At 39.7% G+C, this 27788-nt stretch overlaps 1 protein-coding gene across 2 annotated transcripts; it reads left to right on the top strand.

Annotated features, from left to right (window-relative positions):
• The first annotated feature begins 256 nt into the window (after window positions 1-256).
• hcfc1b (host cell factor C1b) lies at window positions 257-27607 on the top strand. 2 transcript variants are annotated; one of them, XM_079898127.1, is made up of 28 exons: window positions 257-410; window positions 2254-2438; window positions 4053-4201; window positions 4340-4500; window positions 4581-4789; window positions 5830-5914; window positions 6916-7022; window positions 10217-10396; window positions 11247-11570; window positions 11699-11850; window positions 12385-12573; window positions 12867-13091; window positions 14492-14593; window positions 14690-14903; window positions 15109-15251; window positions 15353-15491; window positions 15593-15789; window positions 16309-17881; window positions 18529-18671; window positions 19034-19285; window positions 20064-20313; window positions 20398-20682; window positions 20846-20964; window positions 21046-21183; window positions 23350-23535; window positions 23682-23979; window positions 25748-25811; window positions 25908-27607. In XM_079898127.1, the coding sequence occupies exons 2-28, from the start codon at window positions 2264-2266 to the stop codon at window positions 25945-25947; spliced, it is 6099 nt and encodes a 2032-aa protein (XP_079754253.1). In that variant the 5' UTR covers window positions 257-410; window positions 2254-2263; the 3' UTR covers window positions 25948-27607. The 2 variants fall into 2 exon arrangements, with proteins under 2 accessions (XP_079754253.1, XP_079754254.1); XM_079898128.1 differs by lacking the exon at window positions 257-410 and having other exon boundaries at window positions 1603-2438; window positions 20067-20313.
• Window positions 27608-27788: the final 181 nt, after the last annotated feature.

Below are 27788 nucleotides of genomic sequence, written 5' to 3'. Positions count from 1 at the left end.
GTTCAACGAAGATCCATGGAACCTTTCCATTTCACCAAAAAATCATAATAATTATAGTTGAAAAACAGATTAAAATGTCCTTAACACCAAGTAAAAAAATGGTTCTTTCTGTTCAAAGTCTCTTGTGGTTCTTCTATTGCATCATTGCAAAAACCACCCTTTGTAACCTTTATTTTTAAGAGTGCAAGTCATATCTTCCCAAAAATATCTGAGAGCATACAGTAGGGATGCGCGCGCTCTAGAGGCTGAACTATTGAGCGCTTGTCAGTTGTCAAGAAGATGGCGGCTTCCTGGGCGGCATGAAAAGATGTAGAGTTAGCAATATCTACAGTGAAAGGCGCACCCAGGGTTGAATTCGTTCTCTGAGTCCTCTCTCGTGATTTTAAAATTAAGTTAACGAATCGGAACGAGTAAGTATTTTGTGCCAGGCAATGACAGAATCCGAATATTTTGCAGCTTTCTGTGACGGCTAACGGTACATCCGCCATTTTTCTTGAGGGAAGCTAAGCGAGTAGCCAGAGACGAAACAATAACACAGGTTATTGAACTGTGCATCTCGAATAAAATGCCATTTGCAATTCTAACAGTAAATAAACATGAAACATGTAACATTTTCTCTGTTGTGCCAAATGAGTATGTAGAATTTGCAATGTTGTAATGAGCTATTTAGCATTGAAGCTAACTGGCTGCCCTGGATCTCATTGAACATTTTAGATAGAGTGCTAATGCGGCTAATAGATAACAACAGCAGCAGCCGATGTACGGTCTTCTTTTTAGTCTTCTTAGCGCTGTTTTGTAGCAAGAAAATGTATATTTTAAAAGTAATATGGTGTATTTCTTTATAAATATATAAATGCATTTGGATGATTAAAAAAGCACTAAGCTTTTTTTCCAGAGGGGTGGATTGTTTGGATTGTTTATCAAGATGGCGGCACCCAGACAAGAGAGGCATGAAAAATGCACATATCACATAAACCTACGATATTAACCTCTATCAGCATTATTTTAATGCGCACTTTAAACGTATGGTTTTTTAAATGTCCTTTAACAAATTTAAATTTCATGCTTTTTTTTTTTTTTTTTAATGCGCCTTAGTATTATGGTATGATTTCCGTGATATTACCTTCAATATTTTTTTATACTTTTTTGGGGATCGTCGTCCGTTTGTTACTTTATTTTTTAGATAAATGTTTTGGGGAAATTTTTTTCGCCTCCCATTTTTTTACAATTATTTATTATTATTTTCACCACTATTTTCTAATCACTTTTTTTTTAGTCGCCTCCTATTATTTTATATTATTATTGGTTTTCATAGCTCAATTATATACATTAGCTTGTATATGTGTTTGATTATTATTTTTACCGTCACTTATTTTATTTTTTTATTATTTATTTATTTATTTTTCCACCGCCCATTTATATTCACAAGCTTGTATTTTTTTTAAATATAACCATTTTTTTATTTGTTTATATCAACCATTTCTATACACTAGCTTGTACGTGTTTTTTTTTTTACCGTCACTTTTTTTTTTTTTTTACTATTTATTTATTTTATTTTTCCCACCGCCCATTTCTATTCACCAGCTTGTATGCGTTAGATTTTTTCCACCGCCCATTTCTGTTCACTAGCTTGTATGTGTTAGCTTAGCCCCGTTAGCAGCTAACTAGGCGCTCGTGCTGGTAGCGTTTAGCTAGCCTCTGCAAGATGGCGGCATACACATCCTCATCGAGCTTTTCTTTTTTTCTTAGACACATTTAACCCAAACATGCTTTTTCGTTTACAATACGGAGATTCAAGAAAAAAATACACAGGAGCCCACCTGCATGTGATGTTGTGTATTTGTAGTTATTTTCCTTTATTTCTCCCGGAATTCGCGTTTCTTCAGCCGCCGGCGTCCGTCTATTTATTTTCTTCTCGTGATGAAAAGCGTCTTTTGCCGCTAAAATGGCGGTTCGCGCAGATTTGAGCGGCTAACATGCTAACCGGCCAACATTAATCACACGCTATACTTTTGGTTTCCGAAGCGCACAAACACTAATATTCATTATAACGGGATTTTTTAGTACATTTGGGGCAGCATTTGGCCAGAAATAACCTTGTGGAATTCGAGCACAATTTGGTGACCTAGTTAGCTCGCGCGAGGCTACCTTGTACTAGCGGGCTAATCCGGTTAGCACAGAGATTTTGACACACGAATGCTGTTTAAATCCGAACTAAAATCAGCGCTGTGCGTGGGATTTGTGTTTCGCTAGAGAATTGGACATGGCTTCTTCAGGCACCTCGGTTCTGCAGCCGCGCTGGAAGAGGGTTTTGGGCTGGTCTGGCCCGGTTCCTCGCCCGAGACACGGACACCGAGCTGTGGCCATTAAAGAGCTGATGGTGGTGTTCGGCGGAGGGAATGAAGGCATTGTGGATGAGCTGCACGTCTATAATACAGGTACAGATGCTATTCTTTTATAATAAATAGGTTATTTGTGCACGTACTTGCGTTTTATTTCAGTAGCATTTAGCTCACTTATGTTATTAGCCAAATCCGTTCTGTCCGTCTTGGTGGTCAGATGTGTTGTTATGGTTTTTACAACCGCTGTTTGAAAGCTGAAATATTGTTGCATTTATGCAGGTTTACACAGCTGCTTCTATCTTTGTTTAGCAATCATTTCTGGACTAATTGTTTACATATACGATGTTAGCCAGGTGCATTAGCGCAGTTAGCGGCTAGACCAAATCTGCATAAGTGATCAGCTACCTAAGCTAACTAGCTGTAAAGAATGTGCACACAATAATAGTACACTTGCTTGTGCAATTCAAAACTTACACCATCAAGTAACGTTAGTGTTTGCACTAACATTAGCGCACTTAATTTGGGTGCATCATCTGCAGAATATGGCGTTGCACTTGTGTGCACTATGGAGTTGTTTTGTTTTAAGATGTTTATGTGTCAGCTAGCCAGCTAACGCTACAGCACTAGCCAAGCACTGGAACTGGCACGCCAAGAAAAATGCAAAGAGAAATGGCGGGTTAAAAGAACGCCACCTACGTCATCACAACACACATGCCCCGCCCACAGTATTTCCCGCATTTCCATGTGAACACTTCTAGGATGAATGAAAGAGTTTGTGATTCACGGAATTTCTGATGTGGATAATTTTATTGATTTTTAAATAATGTTGGAAAGTTTTGATACGGTCTGGGGAATGTTATGAATCATTAAGAAGTAGATTCACTCCAAAAAGCATAGTTTTACATTGAAAATATATATAAATTAGGGCTGTCAAACGATTAATCGCGATTAATCGCATCCAAAATAAAAGTTTGTTTTTACATAATATGTGTGTGTGTACGGAGTATAATTATTTTCTATATATAAATACACACACATGCATATATATTTAAGAAAAATGTGTTATTTATATATAAAATATTTATATATAATATAAATTATATATAATATAAATATATATACACAGTATATACATGCAAATATTTCTTAAATATATACATGCATGTGTGTGTATTTATATATAGAAAATAGTTATACACCGTACACACACATATATTATGTAAAAACAAACTTTTATTTTGGATGCGATTAATCACGATTAATCGTTTGACAGCCCTAATATAAATACTATATATTATTATTAAGATCATGATTTAAAGATGCCCTACATTTGCATGTTTCTCATGGGTCATTTTTATTTTATTTTGGAAGCTGTTTGTAATTATGCAGAACCAGTATCATTCAGTGAGATACTATTATAGTGTCTGTACTAGATGCTGTTACGGATTTAACATTTTGAATTCGTTTTTATTTTTGTTGAATTTTAGTAGCTGTTGTTTTTGTTAAGACTTTTACACAAAGTTAAACTAAATTAAAATGAGAAATGTTGAGCGGAAATATTATTTTATTTTTTTACGTTTTCATATTTCAGTTAACTATAATTACCATGTGTAGCAGAACAGACTGAAAGAATGTGATGCATTGCAAGATGCCACTGAAAGAACTTTATTCATCTAAACCACAATGACGCAACTATGTGTTTCTCAACAGCCACCAATCAGTGGTTTATTCCTGCTGTCAGGGGTGACATTCCTCCCGGCTGCGCTGCATATGGATTTGTGTGTGACGGCACCAGACTCCTTGTGTTTGGGGGCATGGTTGAGTACGGAAAATACAGCAACGATCTTTATGAACTACAGGTAAGCCTATCAGCACCATCTTTAAATCTCAAAGGTAGAGCTTAAAAGAGGAGGCTGTTGTTTTCATTAGCTCTTTCTCGTAGCATCAGCCCTAACGTTTGTAATAATTCCCTAATTTCTGGCAAATACTTCAAACAGGCCAGTAGATGGGAGTGGAAACGTTTAAAGCCCAAAGCCCCCAAGAATGGCCCACCACCATGTCCTCGCCTGGGACACAGCTTTTCTCTAGTTGGAAACAAATGCTACTTGTTTGGTGGACTGGCAAATGACAGTGAAGATCCCAAAAACAATATTCCCAGGTAAAAGATGGAGCCAAACTAATGAATGAATGTTTGAGCAGCAGATCCACAATTGATTTATTTCTCAATTTTTACACCAGATACCTGAATGACCTCTACACACTCGAACTACGCCCGGGGTCAAACATAGCAGGCTGGGACATCCCTATTACGTACGGTGTGCTTCCCCCTCCTCGCGAGAGCCACACTGCTGTTGTCTACACAGAGAAAACGTCCAAAAAGTCTCGTCTCATCATCTACGGCGGCATGAGTGGTTGCCGTCTTGGAGACCTCTGGACTTTAGACATAGGTGAGAGAAAGTATTCATAGTTTTCAGTCACGTGACTGAAACGGAGGCCTGGAAGGCAAACATCCATAGAACTGCAACACAGGCCTGTTTCAATCAACAAGCATTTAGATCACCTCTCAATAGAAGGAAAACTAAAACCCAACAAAGTGTAAGTTTTAGGGGTGTAACGATACCCTAATTTCACGATTCGATACATATCACGATACTGAACTCACGATGCGATATTATTGCGATACTCCAAGACATATAATAAAAGGTTAAGAAAAAATGTACTGTTGATTAAATGCTAAATTTGATGTAACATTGTGGGTGTAAATGAATAGGCTTGGACAATGGTGACACCAGAATAAATACTGTATATTCATGATTCTGAACCTGAAAATACAGAATTATTTTAGACGAATATGCTTGCACTCTGTCACTGGCTAGATATATTTAAAATAATGTAGGCCACTTTTTACTGGTAACATAAGATTTATAACATAAGCATTATCAGGACCCACTAATATTCCCCCATTATTATACATTATATTCAACATAATGTATTGTAGTTTAATGTAGTACTGACTCTGAAAACTTCAATTTTTTCTCACAGGGTAATTTTTATTTTGGGTGAACTATCCACGATACATATTGTTGCATTTTTGTATTGCGATATATTGTGACACGATATATTGTTACACCCCTAGTAAGTTTTGAGCATTTGTGATCCATACAGCACCTGCTGCAGTATTTCAATCACTTAAAACAGCAGGACATTCTTATGAAAAACACTTAATGTACTAAAACAGTGATAAAGTATCAAATTAAGTATACACCTTATTAATCATGCATACTAAATACAGGCTAGCAGATGACCCCGGAAAATGAACGCATCGTGATAAATGGTTAAGCGTTTTCTATGGAAAAGCACTTAACGAGAAACTGCGTGTTGCGTTTATATTCTGGGTTTATCAGCTCCAGGTGATCGTTCCTATAAGGGTGTGATATCAAGGGAAAACTTATGAATTGGCTTAAAATGCACTCACTCTGTGTTGCAGATACTTTAACCTGGAACAAACCTGCCATAAGTGGAGCGGCACCTTTGCCCCGCAGTCTCCACTCTGCCACCACTATAACCAACAAGTAAGTTATAACTTTCTCAAGCTTATTTATTTAAACATTGACTCTCTTCAAGATTGGAAATGATTGATGAGAAACCAGTACTGCATTTTGGGTGCAGAATTTAAGGTGACATCGAATCATAAATTACTTTCAGAGTAGGCTTGCTGCGGTAGTATGTGTTACACGGTGTTTCGGCCATACACTGATTACATTATCTGCCCACCACGGCACCGCCCCCACTGTCGTTTAGCTTTTTTATAGAAATAAAAACCTTATTTAGTTAAGTTGGACGATGGATGCTACAATTATAAACTGAAAGCGTCTGCTTGCTCCATACAGCACGAGCTGCAGAGTCGCAGCACAGTGCAGCAGGAGTCAGATTTCACTTATCACGTGACGAGAGTAAGGAGAGATGACTGACAAGACGATGGCAGAGGATTTGGTGCGCAACAGATCCTGAGCGTCAATGACAAATATCTAATCTTGTAAAATGTGGGGTCAGTACCGCCGCTCCCTATACACAGAGTATGCGTGACTGCGAATTCGAAAGTGAAAAGCGAGAGCACATTCAAAAGTGATTTCAATTCCCCGCATATTGATAGCGACTCCCTCATGTCTGGCAATTATGATAATGCCTCCCCCCGTTTACTGTCTTAAAGTAAACCGTGTATGAAAAAGTATTATTGCGTTTGTAATTCATAATAGAAAGGCAAGTGCTACGCAGCGCTCATAGCGTTGGCATTCAGCGAACCTGGCAAATGATCGGCTTTATATCGAATATCGGCATCTGCAATGGCCATTAAAAAAAATGAACATTGGTTGACCACTAAAACAATTGTTTGTTTAAATTATCTTGCATTTAAATAACAAATTTCCTTTTGGAAGTGAATAAAATTAAGTACCTCCCACAGTTTATATTTTTTACCTCACAGAAGAAAAATGTGTTGTGAATGCCTTCCCATGTTGACTTTAATAGTGACTTTGGTGTGGACTTCACTAACTTTGGTCTCATGTGTTTGTAGGATGTTTGTGTTTGGTGGATGGGTCCCTCTGGTTATGGATGATGTCAAAGTAGCCACACACGAGAAGGAGTGGAAGTGCACTAACACTTTGGCCTGCTTAAATCTAGGTATGTTTAAGGTGCAGCAAGCGATTTCTGAGACACACTGACTACGTTTACATGCAGCCAATAACCCGTTCAAAACCGGGATATTAGCAATAACCCGGTCGCGCACGGCCATGTAAACACCGGAAAAACCCCGAATATGCTCATATCCCGGTTTTTAAAAACCCGGATATGATCCCTGGGGTACCCCTTTTCTAACCCGAATATTTGGTTATGTAAACGCGTATCGGCATATCCCCATCAAAAGGAACATTGATTTGTGTTCTGCGCATGTTCTATTCGCAAGGAATCTTGGTCTTTTGAGTAGAGACGGCATACAAAAACCCGTGCGCAGTATACCGGAAGTAAACAAGAAGTAGAGGTAAACATGGCGCCCCCAAAATAACAAACACGCTATGCAACACAGGATCCACTAAAGCCTTGTTTCTACTTTTACCTGGCTACCCACCACAAGCCTCCGCTGTTTGCGCGTGCTCCTCCCCAAACGGACGAGGCATTAATACTTGACGCACTCGCCGCTGTGCTATTCTTAAAAACGCATACGGCGACTCAGAGTAATTGTCACCATCAGGAAGCAGTGGTGAGAAGTAAGGTACACATGTGACAATGTTTGTTTTTATCACACCTCACCAAACCCACACTGCAAAAGAAACAGAATCATCTAACACCCAGTAAACCTTGAGATTTTTACTTGTGACGTTAGAACAAAATATGGAGAACATGTATATAAAACTAAATTAAACAACAATTTCATTAAATAATTTCATTTAGTATCGTGAATTCTTTTTATTTATTTATTTTTATTTTTTAAAGGAGAACTCCGGTCAATTTTAACATTGAGCTCATTTTTTTGTACATTTGGAGTGCTGTCAATACAGAGAACAACGACAAAAATCGGTGTTGCCTGCACCGAGTTATTCTATTTTTAAAATTTGCACCCTGTTGACTTCAATGGGGCAAGTACTAAACCTGCTTTTAGCCTCTTAACATCCTTGATGTGTCATTACAAGTGCACAGAAAATGTGAGTGATTCCTTCTGAGTGAACACGAGTGAGTCTGACTGCAGTAGATGTGAAAGAAATGTATAAAAATGATGTTATTTAAGCCAGTGCAAATACCTTTGTTTACATCCTGTTTTTCGGTTGAAGTCCAAAGTAGTCGATTGCCGAGTTCATGCGCGTGATCATAGGTATTAAACCAATGCGCGTGAACTCTGCAATCGACTACTTTGGACTTCAACCGAAAAACAGGATGTAAACAAAGGTATTTGCACTGGCTTAAATAACATCATTTTTATACATTTCTTTCACATCTACTGCAGTCAGACTCACTCGTGTTCACTCAGAAGGAATCACTCACATTTTCTGTGCACTTGTAATGACACATCAAGGATGTTAAGAGGCTAAAAGCAGGTTTAGTACTTGCCCCATTGAAGTCAACAGGGTGCAAATTTTAAAAATAGAATAACTCGGTGTTTTTTGTCGACAACGATTTTTGTCGTTGTTCTCTGTATTGACAGCACTCCAAATGTACAAAAAAATGAGCTCAATGTTAAAATTGACCGGAGTTCTCCTTTAAGGCTTATCTCTGCTATGGTAGGCTTGTTTTGTAATTGTAAAGTTGGACATCTTCAGAAGCGGAGTCGTGCGCAAAATAAAAGCAAAACAAACTTGGTATCCGTTTTCGGGCCTTAATTCCCGCTCTCTAACATATCTCTAGCGCTGGAAATATTTTCCAATATTGATGCAGATCCTAGCTCTTGCCTGATCGTAACCCATCTATTTTCAATTATTTTCCTCTGACTTTTTTCTCTTCGGTAATATCTCAGCCATCTCACTTTCTTTCAACATTCAAATCTCACTTTACCTCACTCTCTCCTCCCCCATCATGAGTGGATACACCCCCTATTGCTGATTGGCTACAATAATGTTTTGGTGCTCTGTGGATTGGTCTGATCCACTTAATTTTTTTTCTCCTATTTATGCAGCCAGGACTATGTACAAACACAGTATGTTTTTCAGCACATACACCTAGCAAATATTAACAATAAATACATTGTTTTTTTTAGGTGTTAACGCTTGCTGCACCTTTAAATAAAAAGGGCTCTATTTTATTGAGGCCCAAACTAAGCAAAATATGCAACTTGATGCAGTTTCTGATATTCATATGGCCAAAAATAATGTAAATCTATTAGATGTTTATAATAGTATTGCAGACTGCTTGCATAATGCATACTGTATAAATAGTTGTTGTCGCTCTATATTTCCCAATTACATATCTTAGTGAAATTATATTTAAATGCTTAGTGTTATGATCAAAGCTCTGAAGATTTTATTGTGGTGGTCAAAACAATGAAATGCATTACAATGATGTACAAATAAACGTTCCTCAAAAGCCTGATGTATCATATTTGATACTTAGATTTTAACATGATTTTTCTATTAAAAATTGTGTAACCAAGTAAACTTTTAGAAAATCTGTAAAAAAAAAAAAGTTTACACTTGTACCACAACCTGAAGGTGGATGCATTTAGAATGATACTAAAATGCCTTTTACTAAAAAAAAATCCACATTTGAAAGCAAAAATGGTGTATTCGAATCTTAGGTGGTCGTCTGGCAGCTGTATCACTGGTACATGAGATGTGATGGTGTAAGAGTCGTTGTTGTGTTTTTGTTAGCCTGTCCAGTTGAACCCACTAGATGCGGAGCTGCTGCGTTGTTTATTCAAAACATTGCAGAAATAGAGAAGCTCAATGCAAAGATCTTAAACATTATGCACTTTTATTTATTTTTTGCACCGTCATGTTATATCATTGCTTTGAAAAAAAAAAAAAAATGAAAGCGGTGCCTTTATATTTTGCTCATTGCACCAACAGCTTTCTTCCCCTAACTGAAATTATGCCTTTTAAATTCGAATATTAGTCATATTTAAATTTAAAAAAACCTTTAGTTCTTCAGCCATTTTGACAGCCCTATTAATTAGACTACAGAAGGCATGTAGTAGATTGAGGTTTTTCAGCAAAGTTTTGGTCATGTTGATTATTTAGAGGCCTTAGCAATTTCCGTATCAAATATGATACAGTGGGCTTTATCGGGTTAAAAGAGAACTGTTTCTGATTACTTAAAATGCTTCCTCTGCTCATAGTTCACAGCTTATGTGTTTTACCATTGCTGATCTTGACCTTTATTTCCTTCAGACTCAATGTCTTGGGAAACAATCTTGATGGACACTCTGGAGGATAATATCCCACGGGCCAGAGCTGGACACTGCTCTGTTGCTATTAACAATAGGCTGTACGTCTGGAGTGGAAGGGATGGCTATCGCAAAGCCTGGAACAACCAAGTTTGCTGCAAAGATCTGTGGTATTTGGAGACAGGTGAGTTGAGTTGATAAAAATCCATTCTCAGATGCATCTCGATTCTGTCTTCAACGACTGATTCGATTCTGAAAACTTGAGAATCAATTCTGAGCTTAGTTTTTTAACAATGTATTTCAGTGTTTTCCCTTCCAAATACTCTGAGAAAGCATAATTTATAGAGTTTGGAATGCAGTATAAATTTGATGCACATAACTCACTTGCTGATAGATGTCTGCTTTCTAAAGCTCACATGCACTTTGTCTGTTTGTTCTGAAGGAGCACGACTGTATAAGTGGTTAAATGATCTTGCATCTCCCAATGCTTTACGATGCGTCAATAACTGTTTTGGTGTATCCCAAGCCTTAAGGACAAGACAACACATCTGATATGTTCAAACAAGTGAAGTCTTTATGAGCGAGTTATTTAATCATTTATTCAAACCGATTAAAAAATAATAATATTAAAAAATATATATTTTTTAAAAACTGGATCATGAATCATGATCTCTTTTAAACAATTTTTTTTTGATTCTCAGTTTATCCAGAATCATGCAGCTCTAATATATTGTATAAAACAATATATAAATAAAGGTGACTTGTCTACTTAGTTATATTTAGTTAGTTAATAATTCTTAACACACATTTGTCCTGATTTATTAATTTGTAATTATTTAAAAACGTAATTAATTTAATAAAAATGCACACATTTTATAAGAACTCCCTAATTAATATGAAAAAAGTGTAGATCAAGAATCATTTTAAAATCGTTCCAGAATCGGAATCAGATCGTGAGTTGCCTAAAGATTCCCACCCCTAGTATTACATCTCAAACAACATTTAAAATGCATAATCTTGTATTTTGCTATCAGATCGTCCTCAGCCCCCATCACGTGTTCAGCTGGTCCGTGCCAACACTAACTCTCTGGAGGTGAGCTGGGGGGCAGTGCCTACCGCCGACACTTACCTGCTGCAGCTACAGAAATACGACATCCCTGCTGCAACAGCTGCCACATCGCCAACAGTCAACCCCATCCCGTCTTTACCCATCAACTCGCCTAGGAGTCCGGTGCCCGCCACTGCTGCTCCTGCAGCTCAGAGCATGCCCCTCTCTGGGGTCACACTGGTGCCACAAGTCCCTTCCCCCACAACCGCCATGCCAACCAGCCCGCTTGCAGCCTCACCTCGTGGACCAGGTACAAATGCCTTAATGAATGGCTTTTTGCAATTTGGAGACTGCTGTGCAGTGTTTTACTTTCTGTAAATAATAATACTAATAACTATTTGTGATATTACCAACCCTTACTTATTCTTTTCATTCCAGCTATTCTTAAAGTGGCAGCGCCTCATTCGACCCCCGGGACGTCAGTCGTTACTGTGCGTCAGGCCACTCCTGGAGGAAAATCCCCAGTCACGGTTACATCACTACCTGCAGGTGTCCGCATGGTTGTCCCCGCACAGAGCACCCAGGGGACGGTATGTAGACGATCAAAATCAATATAAATCTTAAATTAGAGCTGCACGATTAATCAAAATAAAACTTAAATCGCAGTATGTTTTAATGTGATTATCAAATCACAAAGGCTGCTTTAGTAGCTAATTGAATAATTGTAAATTTTACAGTTGTAGTCTATATAAAGTGTAATAAAATGTATGTGTTATTAAATACTTTATTTTACAGTGCAATATTACAAAAATATTTTTTTTCTTCTTTTGTTTAGTATTTTTCTATAATAACTAACAAAAATTAATAAAATAGTTATTGATATAATTTATTATACATTTATTTATAGTCATATTGATATAAAACCACACATTTTGGCTAAATTGTGCAGCCCTATAAACAAGCACAGCAAATCTGTAGAAAAAAACAAAAAAGAAACGATTTCTTTTCAGAAAAATCACAATTCTGTTCCTCCCCAAATCGTGCAAGCCCTGTATTCAATTTTAGTGTCCAGTGTTAAATTTGCATTTAAACCTTAAATGCACTGTAACTGTTTCTGTCTCTAGCCAATGGGCAGCAGCCCTCAGATGAGTGGCATGGCTGCTTTGGCTGCAGCTGCAGCCGCCACACAGAAGATCCCGCCCTCTTCCACTGTGTTAAATGTTCCAGCTGGAGCCACCATCATGAAAACCGTCAATGTTACTCCTGGATCCACAACTCTGCCGTCTACTGTCAAAGTAGCTTCACCTGTAATGGTAAGTGTCATCTCTGAGTAACCAGATCTTTGAATAAACATTATAAACCAGAAGTCTTCAACCCTGCCCCTGGAGACCCACTGTACTGCAAAGTTTAGATCTAATCTGATGTTGTGCTATAGGTAATCAAAAAGTGCTTTGGATAAAAACATTTTAGTTCTAAAATGCTAAGACATATATAGAATCAACTTCCCTTTCTGGCATCCTTCCGGACATGACTCATCCTGATTATACGCTTCCTGTCTTGTAGCTATTTGTGATTTAATGTGTCTTTGTTCCTACTTCCATTCCAGGTTACTAATCCTGCGACCCGAATGCTGAAAACAGCTGCAGCCCAGGTCGGCACTTCCTCTATCTCTACTCCCAACACCCCGAATCGACCAATCATCACTGTGCACAAATCAGGCACAGTAACCGTAGCCCAGCAGGCCCAGGTTGTTACCACCATGGTTGGAGGAGTCACCAAAACTATAACCCTAGTTAAGAGCCCCATCACAATGGGTAGCAGCGGTGCTCTGGTAAGAACATCAACACATCTGATTTTCTATGCTTAAAAATAGGGCTGCTTGTCGGCGCTGATAGCCTCGTGGGCAAGTGTGCCGACATGTAGCGCCGTTGTGCTTCAGGCGACCCGAGTTCGAATTCTGGCTCGTAGACCTTTCCCTATCCCGTCCCCCCTCTCTCTCTCCCACAGCACTTCCTGTCTAGCTACTGTCCTGTCCTAGTACAAGGCAAAAACGCCAAAAATAAATCTTTAAAAAAAATATGCTTGTTGGAACCGATTGCACTACGTATCGCAGCGCTGCCCAAGAGGCTATTGCGCTTCAGGAAACCCGAGATCAAATATTGACTCATGGTCCTTTCCCGATACAACCCCCCTCTCTCCCACTTTACTTTACTTCTTCCAACTGTAATATCTGGATAAAGGTAAAAAAAAAATTACAGAAGAAAAAGTATGGCAGCTCGATTAATCAAAATAAAACCGGAAATCACAATATGGATTAGTGTGTTTCACACTGTGTATCACAAAAGCTGTGATTTTATGTGAATATATGCGCTGCATGTCTCAGAGTGAAGCATGAAACTGTTCATTAATTTACATGCAAGCAGTTCATGAACCAGTATTTTAGTTCACAGTAAATTTTTCTCCACACAAGCACATCTCTGCATCTCCTCTTAGTTTGGGTCGCTTATAATGTGCAACCATTTTCCCAAACTTGTAATGAGAAGCGCTTATAAACTGGCTGTTGTTAACAAAAGAGAGTGGTTTTCCTCTAAAAAAGCTTTATTGTGTAACATCTGAAAATAAAGAAATTAAGAAGAAAGATTGTTGTATCCAGTTGCAGTGCATTCTATCAGTTGCAGTTCTGGCGCCGCTGTCCCATCATACTGTACAACGTGACGTACATTCACATCACATGTTTTGCAGAGATAGTGTTACGCTCCTGTGACATTGCGGTTCTTCGCCATCACATAAGTTTATCATTTGTATGCTTTTTAAAGCTTTGCCGGTTAAACTTTTTATTTGCACTTGCACCCAAAGCGCATGCACACTAAAACCCTTTCAAACAGCGCATGAGTACTGAAGTTCTCTTTTGCGTCTTATTTCGCTTAAGCTGTCAAATACACACAAGGCTTACATAAACAGTCATTTATATATTAAGTGCAGGGCTTGACATTAACTTGGCTAGCTGTTTACCTTCACTTAAAACTGACTGTGTTTACATGAATACTCTTGTCTGGGCAAAAGCCACCGCCACCGATAACAGCGTTACCAAAATCACCATTTTTTTATCAGAAAAATCACAGTTCGAATATTTTTCTCTGAAAATGTGCAACTCTAGTGTTTTGACTCTATAAATCCGGACTCTATTTTTTCATTTTGTTATACTCAGTAATAACCCTTTACTGTTCTCAGATCTCCAGCCTTGGGAAGATGATGTCTGTTGTCCAGACCAAACCAGTGCAAACATCTGCGGTCACCGGACAGGCTGGAGGCAGTCCTGTCACTCTAATTCAAGTCAGTAGTGCTGCTCATTTAAAGCACATACAGTTCTTAAAATAAATTGTGAATTTTCTATATTGTATTTATGCTTGTTCCCCCACTTTTTCTCAGACAAAGACTCCTCTGCCTGCTGGTACCATCCTGAAACTGGTCACATCTGCTGATGGCAAACCCACCACAATCATTACAACTACCCAGGCAGGAGGGGCTGGCACCAAACCTACTATCCTGGGCATCAGCAGTGTCTCTCCAAATACCGCCAACAAACCAGGCACCACCATTATTAAAACAATTCCTATGTCTGCTATACAACAAGGAGCAACAGGTCTGTTTTACAACTGACGGTTCATCCCATATGTAATCGTACATTTAAAGAGATTTTAGTTCAATTGAATCTCAGAGGTTATTTATGCATTTTGAGTTAAGCCTCACAGCCTTGTGTTGTTTATAACTAACTAACAGATCTGTTTTTTTACGCATCGTTGCAAGCTCACATGATTTCCTGTTATGATACCCTGTCTCGTTGCTAGGTGTGACTAGCAGTACTGGCATCAAGTCACCCATCACATATATCACCACAAAGGTTGTTACTCCTGGCACTGGTACTCCGGGGAAAATCATAACAGCTGTGCCTAAGCTAACAGCAGGTGCAGGACAACAGGGGGTCACACAGGTGAGGCCCATTTGTTCTCTGTTTTATGCACATTTAAGCTCATATACTGTAGATTTAATTTAATCTTTTGATTGGTCCCTGAATGTTTTATTTGCTCTCAGGTGGTCCTGAAGGGGGCTCCAGGACAGCCTGGCACTATCCTGCGCACTTTGCCTATGGGCGGAGTGCGTCTGGTTTCACCAGGCACTGTGTCTGCCGGCAAACCAACAGTTACCACACTGGTCGTCAAAGGCACCACGGGTATGAATATTCAGGCTGTAAACTTTCTCTGAGGTGTAGTTTTATGCAAATTAGAGCGAAATTGTTATTCTTCATATCATTAATGACCTCTTTGAATTTAGGAGTCACAACTCTGGGTACAGTAACTGGTACTGTATCAACTAGTGCGGCAGGGGTCAATGTGGTAAGTGCTAATGCCAGCCTGGCTACTCCTGTCACTACACTTGCCTCCATCGCCACATTGTCCAGCCAGGTGATCAATCCCACGGCCATCACTGTATCTGCTGCCCAGACCAGCCACGCCACCGCTACAATACAAGTGAGTCATTGTAACATTTATAATCTTACAAAAGATTTCTATTTCAAAATAATTGGTGCTCTTTTGACCTTTCAATTAATAAAAAAAAAATCATGAAATAAATGTATCACAAAAATATTAAGCAGCACAATTGTTTTCAATATGAAAATTTAGTTTAGCTGTCACTGGAATAAGTAAATAGTTTAAAATATATTAAAATAGATAACTGCTATTTAAAATGTTAATGTTTACTGGATTTATGATCAAATTAATGCAGCCTTGGTGAGCATAAGCATAAATTTAATACATTTTACAAACCCCGATTTTTGAACAGTATTGCAAAATAACAATAATTATAAGTTGCTACCTATTTTTATCAGTTGTGTATATTTGTATTTATATAAATGAATATAAATAACAGTATATAAATTATTATTATTAATAAGAAATAATTTATTATAGTAAAATAATTTTATTATTATTTATTTGTTCATTCATCCAATTAATAATCCATTTCATGATGTTTATTTTTCCTTTCAGTCGGCACCCCAGCCTACTCAAGTAACCCTAATCACGACTCCAAGTGGTGCTGAAGCCCAGCCTGCACAGGATCTTCCTGTCTCCATCCTGGCCTCTCCCACCTCAGAGCAGCCCTCCACCACTGGTGCTGATGCTGGTGACGGCGCTGGCGATGGTGCTACCACCGTGACACTGGTCTGCTCCAACCCACCATGTGAGACCCATGAGACTGGTACAACCAACACTGCGACAACGGCTTCTGCCAAAATGGGCACCGGACAGATTTGTTCCAACCCTCCGTGTGAGATGCATGAAACGGGCACCACCAACACAGCAACCACCGCCTCTGCGAACATGGGCAGGGCACAGCAGGTCTGCACCAATCCACCCTCAGAGACACATGATACGGGCACCACCAACACAGCCACTACTGCCAGCTGCAACATGGGCTCTCAAAAGATGGGCACCGTGAACAGCAAGACAGATGCTTCTTCGTCAGCTACATCCTCAGCTTCTGGTTCAGAACCAGAAACGCCTGCCACAGAGGGCGGTGCTGGTGCCATGCGGCAGGAGACTCTCCGCACGGGTACCACCAACACCTCTACTACCGCCCGCTCCAACATGGGCTCTGACCAGACGGGAACGGTGCAGAGCTCCAAGAAGAGCCAAGCTTCCATCTCCTCTACTCTGATGCCTGTTTGCTCCAGCCCTACAAGTGAAACGCAAGAGACGGACACTTCAGCTGAGTCTGGTGACGCACAGCAGGTCTGCTCAAAACCACCCTGTGAAACACATGAAACTGGCACGACTGATACTGCTGCACAGTCAAGCTCCAGTATGGAAAGTGGGCAAACCAATGTTGTGGAGAGGGTGAGCTCCGATCCACCCTGTGAAACACAGGAAACAGGCACCACCAACACACCGACCCAGGCCTCATCTACTATGGGTGCAGGACAGAGTGGCACCGTGCAAAAAGTGGGTTCCAATCCTCCCTGTGAAACACAGGAAACGGGCACCACCAACACACCGACCCAGGCCTCATCTACTATGGGTGCAGGACAGAGTGGCACTGTGCAAAAAGTGTGTTCCAATCCTCCCTGTGAAACACACGAAACGGGCACCACCAACACACCGACCCAGGCCTCATCTACTATGGGTGCAGGACAGAGTGGCACCGTGCAAAAAGTGTGTTCCAATCCTCCCTGTGAAACACACGAAACGGGCACCACCAACACACCAACCCAGGCCTCATCTACTATGGGTGCAGGACAGAGTGGCACCGTGCAAAAAGTGTGTTCCAATCCTCCCTGTGAAACACACGAAACGGGCACCACCAACACACCAACCCAGGCCTCATCTACTATGGGTGCAGGACAGAGTGGCACCGTGCAAAAAGTGTGTTCCAATCCTCCCTGTGAAACACATGAAACGGGCACCACCAACACACCGACCCAGTCCTCGTCTTCTATTGGTACTGGACAAAACGGCGCTGTGCAAATGGTGTGTTCCAATCCTCCCTGTGAAACACACGAAACGGGCACCACCAACACAGCCACCACTTCTACAAGCAACTTAGAAACTGGAGAAGGAACAGGTATTTATCTATATAACACTTAAAGATTATTGTTTTAATGTAAATATGAACATGTGCCCCCTGGAACGCAATTTATAGATTATCATGACAGAATATGCTAATCAATGACTAGAAGATAACTACACATAAGCTACAGAAATTCATCAACTAACCATTCAGAAATGTCCTGTTGCATTCTACATGTTGTCACTTCTTCTTGAGTCTCTCCATCATTGTCTGACTTCGGTTTGAACATAAAAGGCTAAAAGTTGTAAAAATTTTCTGTGCATGTTTGTGTTGAAGCTCCACCCTCTGTGCCAGGAGCAGCAGCTCATTTGCATTTAAAGGGACAGACACAAAAACGGTGTTTTTGCATGCTTTCTAGAGTACTAAATAGAGTACTAGACACAAAAACGGTGTTCCCCCAATTTGCATGCTTTCTAGAGTACTAAATAGATTATCCATCTTTTGTACTGGAAATGTTCTGATGCTTATTTTATAATATTTGAATGCTGCTCCAGTGTGAACACTTCTAAAAGAAAACGTATAGATTTATAATATTGGTCATCGTATTATAAAGCGGTTATCAGCATTAATTATTATTGTCTATCAATGTCAGAGTTTCAGAGCACCCTTAATAATTGAGCTTATGTGTGTTTGTCCTCTAGCCCAGCAGGGCGGTGATGGACAGAGTGACAGCGGCACCAGCTCAGAACCCACGTCATCTACAGAACCAGCCAATCCCACAACACAAAGCAGAGCCATCACCACAGTAACGCAGGCCACGCCCACTCCAGGACCATCAGTACCGGTATGAACACGCTTCTAATCTGATCGGCTGGCTTTATGCAATTTCCTGGGCCTGACGCACATTTATATTCCACTTTGCTCTCAAGGTTATCTCTGATACTATTTAAGATGGAGCATAAAAGCTGCTTAGTCGTTTTACATATACAGACAGTCCCTTCCTGTCTAATTGGGCACATTTCAGCTAGAAAAAGCTGCAGTGCTGGGCAGATTTTTGATGATAGCCTTACTTATTAGTATTGCAAAATGGTAGTTTACAAATACATTAATATGTAAATATTCTGTTCTAATACATGCATATTTGTGCTCTAAATGAAGCGATTTATTTTGTCTGTCTTGTTCTGATTGTTTTCTCACTCAATGCAGGAGATTTCGTCTATGGCCGGATCTGCGGTAGTGGCTGAGGTCCCGGGAGAGGCGGAGGCCATGGAGCAGACCAGCGCAGAGGCTGTAGCAGCGGGAGAAGAGCCCATGCAGACTGAGTGTCAGGGAGAGCTGAGTGAAGAGGGAGCCATCAGGGTCGTTGCCATTGATGAAAGTGCAGCGGGTGACGAGGGCACAATGCTACAGGTTCATGTTGCCATGGAAGCACAGCCAGGTCAAGGAGATCAGGCTGAGGTATACAGGCTTTTGTAATAATATGGTTTAGAGATAAATGCATATGATGTGATTTTGTTAATCTACACTTTTATGATGCTTTTTTTCCATTCGCTTACAATGTTAGTCATTGTTTCACCAAAACAAGTGTAATTCAGTTAAAGACTTTTTTCCCCACCTTTTTTGACCCTTAAATTCAAAAGACTATTTTTAAAAAGAGCTTTTCCATTGCAAACCTTGTTTATACCTTGTATATTTGAATTTCTGTTTTAAAACCATTTTTTTCATGATATAGCTTACATTATATATTGGTATATACACTACTGTTCAAAAGTTTGGAGTTGGTAAGATTTTTTTTAATGTTTAAAATAATTTTTAGTCTTATGCTCAATAAGGCTGCATTTATTTGATCAGAAATACAGTAAACACAGTAATATTGTGAAATATTACAATTTAAAATGTTTTCTATTTGAATATATTTTAAAATGTAATTTATTCCTGTGATCAAAGCTGAATTTTCAGCATCATTACGCCAGCCTTCAGCATCACATGCTCCTTCAGAAATCATTCTAATACGCTGATTTGCGGTATGTTTTTACTGTTCTTGTGCAAAATTATATTTTTGTGGAAACAGTGTTGGATATTTCAGGATTCTTTGATGAATGAAAATCAAATTTTTTGTGACATGAATGTCTTTCCTGTCACTTTTGTTCAGTTCAATACTTCCTCACTGAATAAAATCTTACTAACCCTAAACATATGTGCAAATATTAAACAATTCCCTGTTTTCTGGGTAAAGCAGATGGAGGCCAGTGTGGATGCTGCAGAAGCGATGAGTCTAGCTGCTCAAGACTCAGAAGCACTCGCTCTTCCCCAGGAGCTGATGTCTGCAGAAGGACAGCAAACTACCCTCATGGTGACTGGACTGACCCCAGAGGAGCTGGCTGTGACGGCAGCGGCTGAGGCTGCGGCACAGGCTGCGGCAACAGAAGAAGCTCAGGCCCTCGCCATCCAGGCTGTCCTACAGGCGGCTCAGCAGGCTGTGCTCAGTAAGTGTGCTACACGCTGCCATATGCTTAACGTTATGATGGATACGGTAGACTTTGAATTCTCAGCATGACTTTCTGTTTCAGGTGCGGGAGACGGAGGTCATGACGGCCACCAATCCACCACCATCCCTATAGTTTTGACCCAGCAGGAACTCGCTGCTCTAGTTCAGCAGCAGCAGCAGCTCCAGGAGGCGCAGGCGGCTGCAGCCCAGCAGTTGAGTGCTGAAGCAGCCGCAGCTGCGCTGCCCACCGAAGGCTTGGCACCAGCAGACAGCCTCAACGACCCAGCGTCTGAGAGTAATGGCCATGAGATGGCAACCGCTGTTACGAGAGCTGTGGCCTCTCTCCTTCCACGCACTTCTGCAGAGAGTAAGAGATGCTTTTTTAGTTTTAAATGATTTGTTTTTAATTGCACAAACTAAAAAATTAAGTTTATTTGAACAAGTTTTCAGTTTTAAGCATTTACAATGCTTTAAGATCCAAATGTGTTGGTTTTTGGTGCATGCTAAAAAATGTCCCTCTTTCTTGACAGCTCTAGCCCCATCAAGTACTTTTGCGCCATCGCAGCCGATTTTGGTTGCCAGCCCTGCCAAGATGCAAGCAGCCACTGCTTTAGCAGAGGTGGCCAATGGGATTGAATCAGCAGCTGGGGTGAGTTCACCAGTGGTACTTGATGATTACTGCACCGATATCTATTTCAGACTATTGTTTAACCAGTTGTTTTTATTGTAGAAGCAAGAAGCGCCTCCAGCAGTCGTGAGGCCTCCAGTGAAGAAAGAGAATCAGTGGTTTGATGTTGGATTCGTTAAGGTCACAAACATGGTTGTCACTCACTATTATGTGCCAGCTGACGATTCAGCAGTTACTGATGTAAGTAATCATCAAGGTGTTGTTAATATTGTGTCTTAAAACTATTTTCTTTATTGGAAAAGGAAGTGTTTTTAGCACAAACTGAAATACACTATACCTGATTGATAGATATATCGTTAAGGCCGTTCATTTTTACTGTTTAGCCAACAAGAGTCAGAAACTGGACTTTTATTTTGAAAGTGCTGAGAACTTTTACAGTCTTTATTTAAGAATAATAGAAATACAAATTCTGTAGTATTAACATCTAAGTTAAAGTAAATTAAAGTAACATCTAATTAAGTCATTACACTTGTCATTAGGGGTGAGACCAATAACCGATAATTCTTTATATTTGAAAGCCGATGACTGATATATTGGCCGATAAAGCTAAACCATCATTTTTATATAATTTTTAGAACCTGATTACAAAAACAAGTCTCACCATTAAAAGCCATGTCCCAAGAACACAATTGTAAATATGACAGACTTGCACTGCAAATGTTGCACTTCACTGTATTTTCCTTTAAGTGATTCCAATCATATTTCAAGCAATTCAGAACCATCATAGCAAACAGCTATGTAACAAATAATCCATTATTTATCAGCTTTAATTTATCGGTCAAATTTTCTTATTGGCCAATACCGATATAGTGGGCGATATATTTTGAGAAAATTATTCCCAGAGTGCTTAATTGTGATTACCAAGTGCACTGTATATAACTTTAATTATGAAAATAATATAATAGGATTGATTACATAAATTTGACAAAGTTGTTGTCTAAAGTATAACTTTCAAATTTAAATAGTTTATTTCTTATTTTGTAACAATAATATAAGCATGTAAATATAAAAGTCTATTCTCCAAACCGCTTGTCCTCTGTAAGGTCACAGGAATGGTGGAGCTTATCCCAGTGTCTTGAACCAAATAAATATAAATGCAAAACAAATAATACATGTGTTAGTGACTTTTTAGCGCAATTTTCCTACGGACAAAATTGCGATTGTTAACTCATGATTTCTGTTCTGTCTGTGCGCACCAATCTTGCACTTCTATCTCCTCCTCAACCAGACCACCTAGAGACTTCGGGTTTTCGGCATTATGTTAAGGAAGGTCTAATCTTGGGAACGCACAAAAAAAAAAAACATAAAAATTTTTACTATCTCTTAGTGTTGTGATCCCATGACGTCAGAAAATTGCGCTAAAACACTCACTGAGTTTTTATTACTTGTTTTATTTTTAAATAGTGTGATATTTAAAGGGATACTCCACTTTTTTCGGAAATAAGCTCATTTTACATCTCCCCCAGAGTTAAACAGTTGAGTTTTACCGTTTTAGAATCCATTCAGCCGAACTCCGGTTCTGACGGTACCACTTTTAGCATAGCTTAGCACAGATCATTGATTCTGATGAGTCCAGTAGCATTTCTTTCAAAATGACCAAAGAGTTTCAATATTTTTCCTATTTAAAACTTGACTCTTCTGTAGTTAAACCGTGTACTAAGATCGACGGAAAATGAAAAGTTGCGATTTTCTAAGCCTATATGACTAGGAACTACTCTCATTCCAGCGTAATAATCAAGGAACTGTGTGTCTGTACCATGGGTGCAGCAGGCGTAATGATATGACGCAGCGCCTGAAAATAGTCCCCAGCTCGGTAACTTCTTCCAACGTGACCGGGACTAAGTTTGTCTAACCTATTAGACCTATTTTCAGGCGCTGCGTCATATCATTACGCCTGCTGCACTCATGGTACAGACACACAGTTCCTTGATTATTACGCCGGAATGAGAGTAGTTCCTAGTCATATAGGCTTAGAAAATCGCAACTTTTCATTTTCCGTCGATCTTAGTACACGGTTTAACTACAGAAGAGTCAAGTTTTAAATAGGAAAAATATTGAAACTCTTTGGTCATTTTGAAAGAAATGCTACTGGACTCATCAGAATCAATGATCTGTGCTAAGCTATGCTAAAAGTGGTACCGTCAGACCCGGAGTTCGGCTGAATGGATTCTAAAACGGTAAAACTCAACTGTTTAACTCTGGGGGAGATGTAAAATGAGCATATTTCCGAAAAAAGTGGAGTATCCCTTTAATGTGTGTATATCGGTCACCTTGCTCTCCAAGATTCGGACATTGGCCTTTAAAAAAATCCAAATGAGACTACCACTAATCCTCTTGACGTTGCAGGATGATTCTGGCACAGTCCCAGACTACAGCCGAATGAAGAAGATCGAACTGTCTCCAGGCACAGCGTACAAGTTTCGCGTGGCCGGTGTCAATGCGTGCGGCCGCGGAACATTTTCTGAGGTCTCTGCGTTTAAGACCTGCTTGCCTGGCTTCCCTGGAGCACCGTGTGCCATCAAAATCAGCAAGGTTGGTGACTGCAAACAGCTTGTGCTTGATCTACATGTTTTTTTTTTTGTGTGTTTTTTTTTTGATTATTTGCTTCTATTTATTCTGTGTGGCATTTGATTTATATTTTGTCTTGGTGACTGAAATAATTTTTCCTCTCTCTTCAGAGCCCCGATGGTGCCCACCTGACCTGGGAGCCTCCATCAGTAACATCAGGGAAGATCATTGAGTATTCAGTGTATCTGGCCATCCAGAGCTCGCAGACGGTCGAGGCGAAAGCATCTACTCCGGCTCAGCTTGCCTTTATGCGGGTGTACTGTGGTCCCAACCCGTCCTGCCTAGTGCAGTCGTCTAGTCTCTCCAACGCCCACATCGATTACACCACCAAACCCGCCATCATCTTCCGCATCGCCGCCCGCAATGAGAAGGGTTACGGCCCCGCCACGCAAGTCAGGTGGCTACAAGGTGAGGAAATGTTTTGTAGACATTTGTCACTGTCACTGTGACTTCCACATTCAACATGGTAAATCTAGCAAAGAAAAAATATGTATTTTATTTTTCAGAAAATTTTATGTACATTACCTTGGCATTTAATTAAAACTAGTGAAAAAAAAATGTTGTGATTCTAATACAACGACTAAGGAAGTGACAGCAAATTTGACATCTTTTTCTATTTTATAACAAGTGTAATCACCCTCTTGATTTTCCTCTTTTGGAAGTCAGAAACTATTGTGGATTTTTTTTTTTTTTTTTTTTTCAAATGGGAACACAACAAATTTGTTGTTTCAGTTCACCACTATAGAAGTTTAACCAACTATAACAACAACTTAATGTGAAAAGGGTCTATTAGGGCGTTTTCACACCTGGCTCGTTTGGAGTGTTTGTTTTGGAACCTAGTGCATAGGCATATGTGAACGCGGCAATTGCGCTCGGATCCACACCAAAATAACAGAGGTAGCCGAAGTGAAATGCCTTGTTGAAATTTGGTCGGGCAAACATATTTCAGAACAACTGGCCAAAACAAAAATACAGATGAAGCCTTGATTCTTGGTAAAAATGAGTAAGTAATATAATGACAGCTACAAAGATAGCCATAGTGGCAATCCCGTGGAGCGGTTGTCTGACCATCCTGACTGATGACCGCTATGAGCCGAATCCTGAAACATAACCAATTACACACTGACCAACAGGAAGTTTTACTCACTCTTTCTTGACTTCTATTAACTCGTGTTGGTTCATTTAAAAATGTTGCCTTGTGAAAGCTAACCAAACAGAGAAGAAATCACACATTGTAACAATTTGAATCCTTGAAGCCCTTACACGCATCTTTAATCTGTGGAATGGATTTAAAAAAACTTTTTTATTTAAAGGGGGGGTGAAATGCTCATTTTCACTCAATCTCCTGTTAATCTTGAGTACCTATAGAGTAATATTGCATCCTTCATATCTCCAAAAAGTATTTTGTTTTATTATATTAATAACAGAAAGATAGACTGTACCGAGTCTTTCCGGAAAAAAACGAGCGGCTGGAGGCGGGCCCTGTGGGCGAAGCTTAGTTGTGCTAACGCGCCGAGCTAGTGACAACACACAGAGACATTTATTCAGTTCAACAGTTTTACTCACCGTCCGGTTCCAACGCACGACCGCGAATCTTTATCATTGCGACTGCTCGATCCTAAGCATTAGACGATCTGCAAATCCGTCGATCTGGGCTTTGTTTATAAAACAATCATCGTCGAAATGCAGGGAACAAACAGTCTTTACACAACTCCGTTTATGCTCAGGAAAACAAACTGCCACGGGTTCCTTAATGCTGGGTTCTTTGGGAATCTGTGCAGGGTTGTCTTGCCCTGGCAACCAAAAACACACTTCTTTGGTGACATTGGCTTCCCAAAAGCCGGGCAGGGCGCTTTGATGGCGAACTGCTTTCGCTCTCTTGCTCTGGTCTACGAGTGCGCGCGCGGCCGCGATCTTACCGGAGAAGTGCCCTTAGGACCCATATAAGGAAATTCCGTTACATCTGACGTCACACATACCCATACTCGAAAAAAACTTTCCGAAACTTGTGACAAACCGGAAGGAGTATTTTTGGAACAAAAATACTCCTTCAAACGTACAACTTAGTTTTTGAAACTTTGTCCATGTTTAGCATGGGAATCCAACTCTTTACCAGTGTAAAAAACTCAGTATGCATGAAATAGCATTTCACCCCCCCTTTAAATATTGTTTGCAGAAACCAGTAAAGATGGCTCTGCGGCCAAACCTGCAGCAAAGAGGCCGGTCTCGTCACCTGATATGTGAGTTTTTTGCCATTAATACCTTTCAAAATGAACAACGCATATCCCAAGCCTGATGCGTTTTATCGAAACGGATCATTTCTTTGCCCTTTGCAGGAAAGGCGCTGGTCCAAAGAAGGCCAGATCTGACCAGTGAGAGCTCACCGTGACCCCCTGACTCCGCCCTCATTATGTGCAGAACCATGACTGAAATCCACTTCCTGCTGAATGACCTTCCTGCTTCCACTTCTCACACCATTCCATCCTCTGCAACGAAATGGAAGGAAACTGCAGCCAAAAAAAAGGAAAACAGTTTGTTTCCATTTTTGAGAAATCTGCTCCCATCACTGGACATTTTGGTGCCATGGACGCCTTATTTCCAACTGTATTTTTAAAAAAACACATAAATGTTCCTCCTCAAAAGCACATACATTTGCTCTCCTGACAATTTTGTGTAAAGAGATTCCAATGGCAGCGTTCAGTCTCATTATAACTGTATAATCAGATGTTCAATCTTTGTTTTCCTCCCTGGGTATTCATTTATTTTTTAAGCTTATTTCAATACAAGCAATAGATAAACAGAAAAATAACTTTGCTCTTGTCAGTTTGTCGATGATTTCATTATTTGGTCAAGTCTGTATGTTTCAAACGTGCTGAAAGGAGACTGACATACGGAAGAGGGAGTGCGGACGACAAAACGGCGCAGGGGAAACATCAAAATAAAATGAAAACTATCAGCACTCGGTGATGCTTGTGAGGGAAAAGACTCAGTTCATTCGGAGAATCTGTAATTATTCGTTCACTTCGAGTTCAGTAGCCTGTTTTTCATCACTGTGTGTTCATACATTTGCTGTGAGGGACAATTGAAGACTGCAACGCTGAAGACTAAAAGGACTTCAATCTATGTAGATGAAAAGCATACTACTTTTGCATTGCGTCAACCAGATCTTGTATAAAGAGAGAGAAAAAAATCCCCAAAAATAGTAAATGATTGATTCAGGAGTTCTTTGTGTGTGGTTTATTTTTGTAATTTTTTTTAAGAAAGGTTTTTCCTCATTGTGTGCTTCAGGGCAGTTTTAAACCTCACCTCTCCTCCACATGTTCACCGCTCATTCCTGCAGTCTGACACGTGGCGGCTTGTCTAAGGGCCATAGTGTTTCGCATCACATGTTCATGTCATTAATCTTTATTTTGGGAATTGTAGTGTAAAATATATGTATTTGTTCTGGACAATGACCCACTTTTGACAACTTTGATGCTTCCTCCACCCTTTTTTCCTCTCAGCATTTTATTTTTTGACATTTATAGGATCCTGCTGCAGAAAAAAAACCTTTCCCCCCCTCTTGTCAATAGTCTACATTTCCTGTAAATTTGCTTTTCTGAATCTCACATTTCTTTTATATGCTTGGTTTTGTGAGTTGATGGATACGAATTGGGATTCTCAAGCTGTGCAGCAAAAGTTTGAACCATTTTCATTCTTTGCGGACTGTTTGGGTATTTGGAGATAATGTTTAGGGACGCAGGCCTGTGTAAATGCTAAATAGGTGGAAATTAAGGAGAGGTTTTGATGAGTTTTTTTTGTTTGTTTTTTTAATGGAAGGTAGAAACAGTTTGTTCCTGTTTCTAGTTGGAAAAAGATGGATTGTTGGCTTAGCCAGAGTTTGAACTCTGTTGTAAATTAGTTCTTTCACGTAGCAAGACGTAAAACGAAAATCTCTTTGCCTTTTTTTATATAATTATCTGTAACAAAATGTTTTTACATGTTGTCATCTATTGATTGCTTTTGTGTCTTGACATATAAAAGTAATGGAATTCTGTCTCTGTGTTCATTCGTCTTGTTTTGCCTGCTGTTAATTTAGCGTTTTTGTCATTTGTGTTGCTAATTGTCTTACTGTCTTGTTTTAATAAATGTTATGTACAAGAAATATAGATGACCACCAAGAGATTAAAGATTATATGAATCAGGAAAAAGAAGAGAAGTGGCTTTGGGATTTTAAC

The sequence above is a fragment of the Squalius cephalus genome, assembly GCF_949319135.1.
Source record: "Squalius cephalus genome assembly, chromosome: 16".
Classification (NCBI taxonomy): Eukaryota; Metazoa; Chordata; class Actinopteri; order Cypriniformes; family Leuciscidae; genus Squalius; species Squalius cephalus.
Note: the sequence above shows the minus strand (reverse complement) of the source record. Positions and strands in the feature narration are given on the sequence as shown.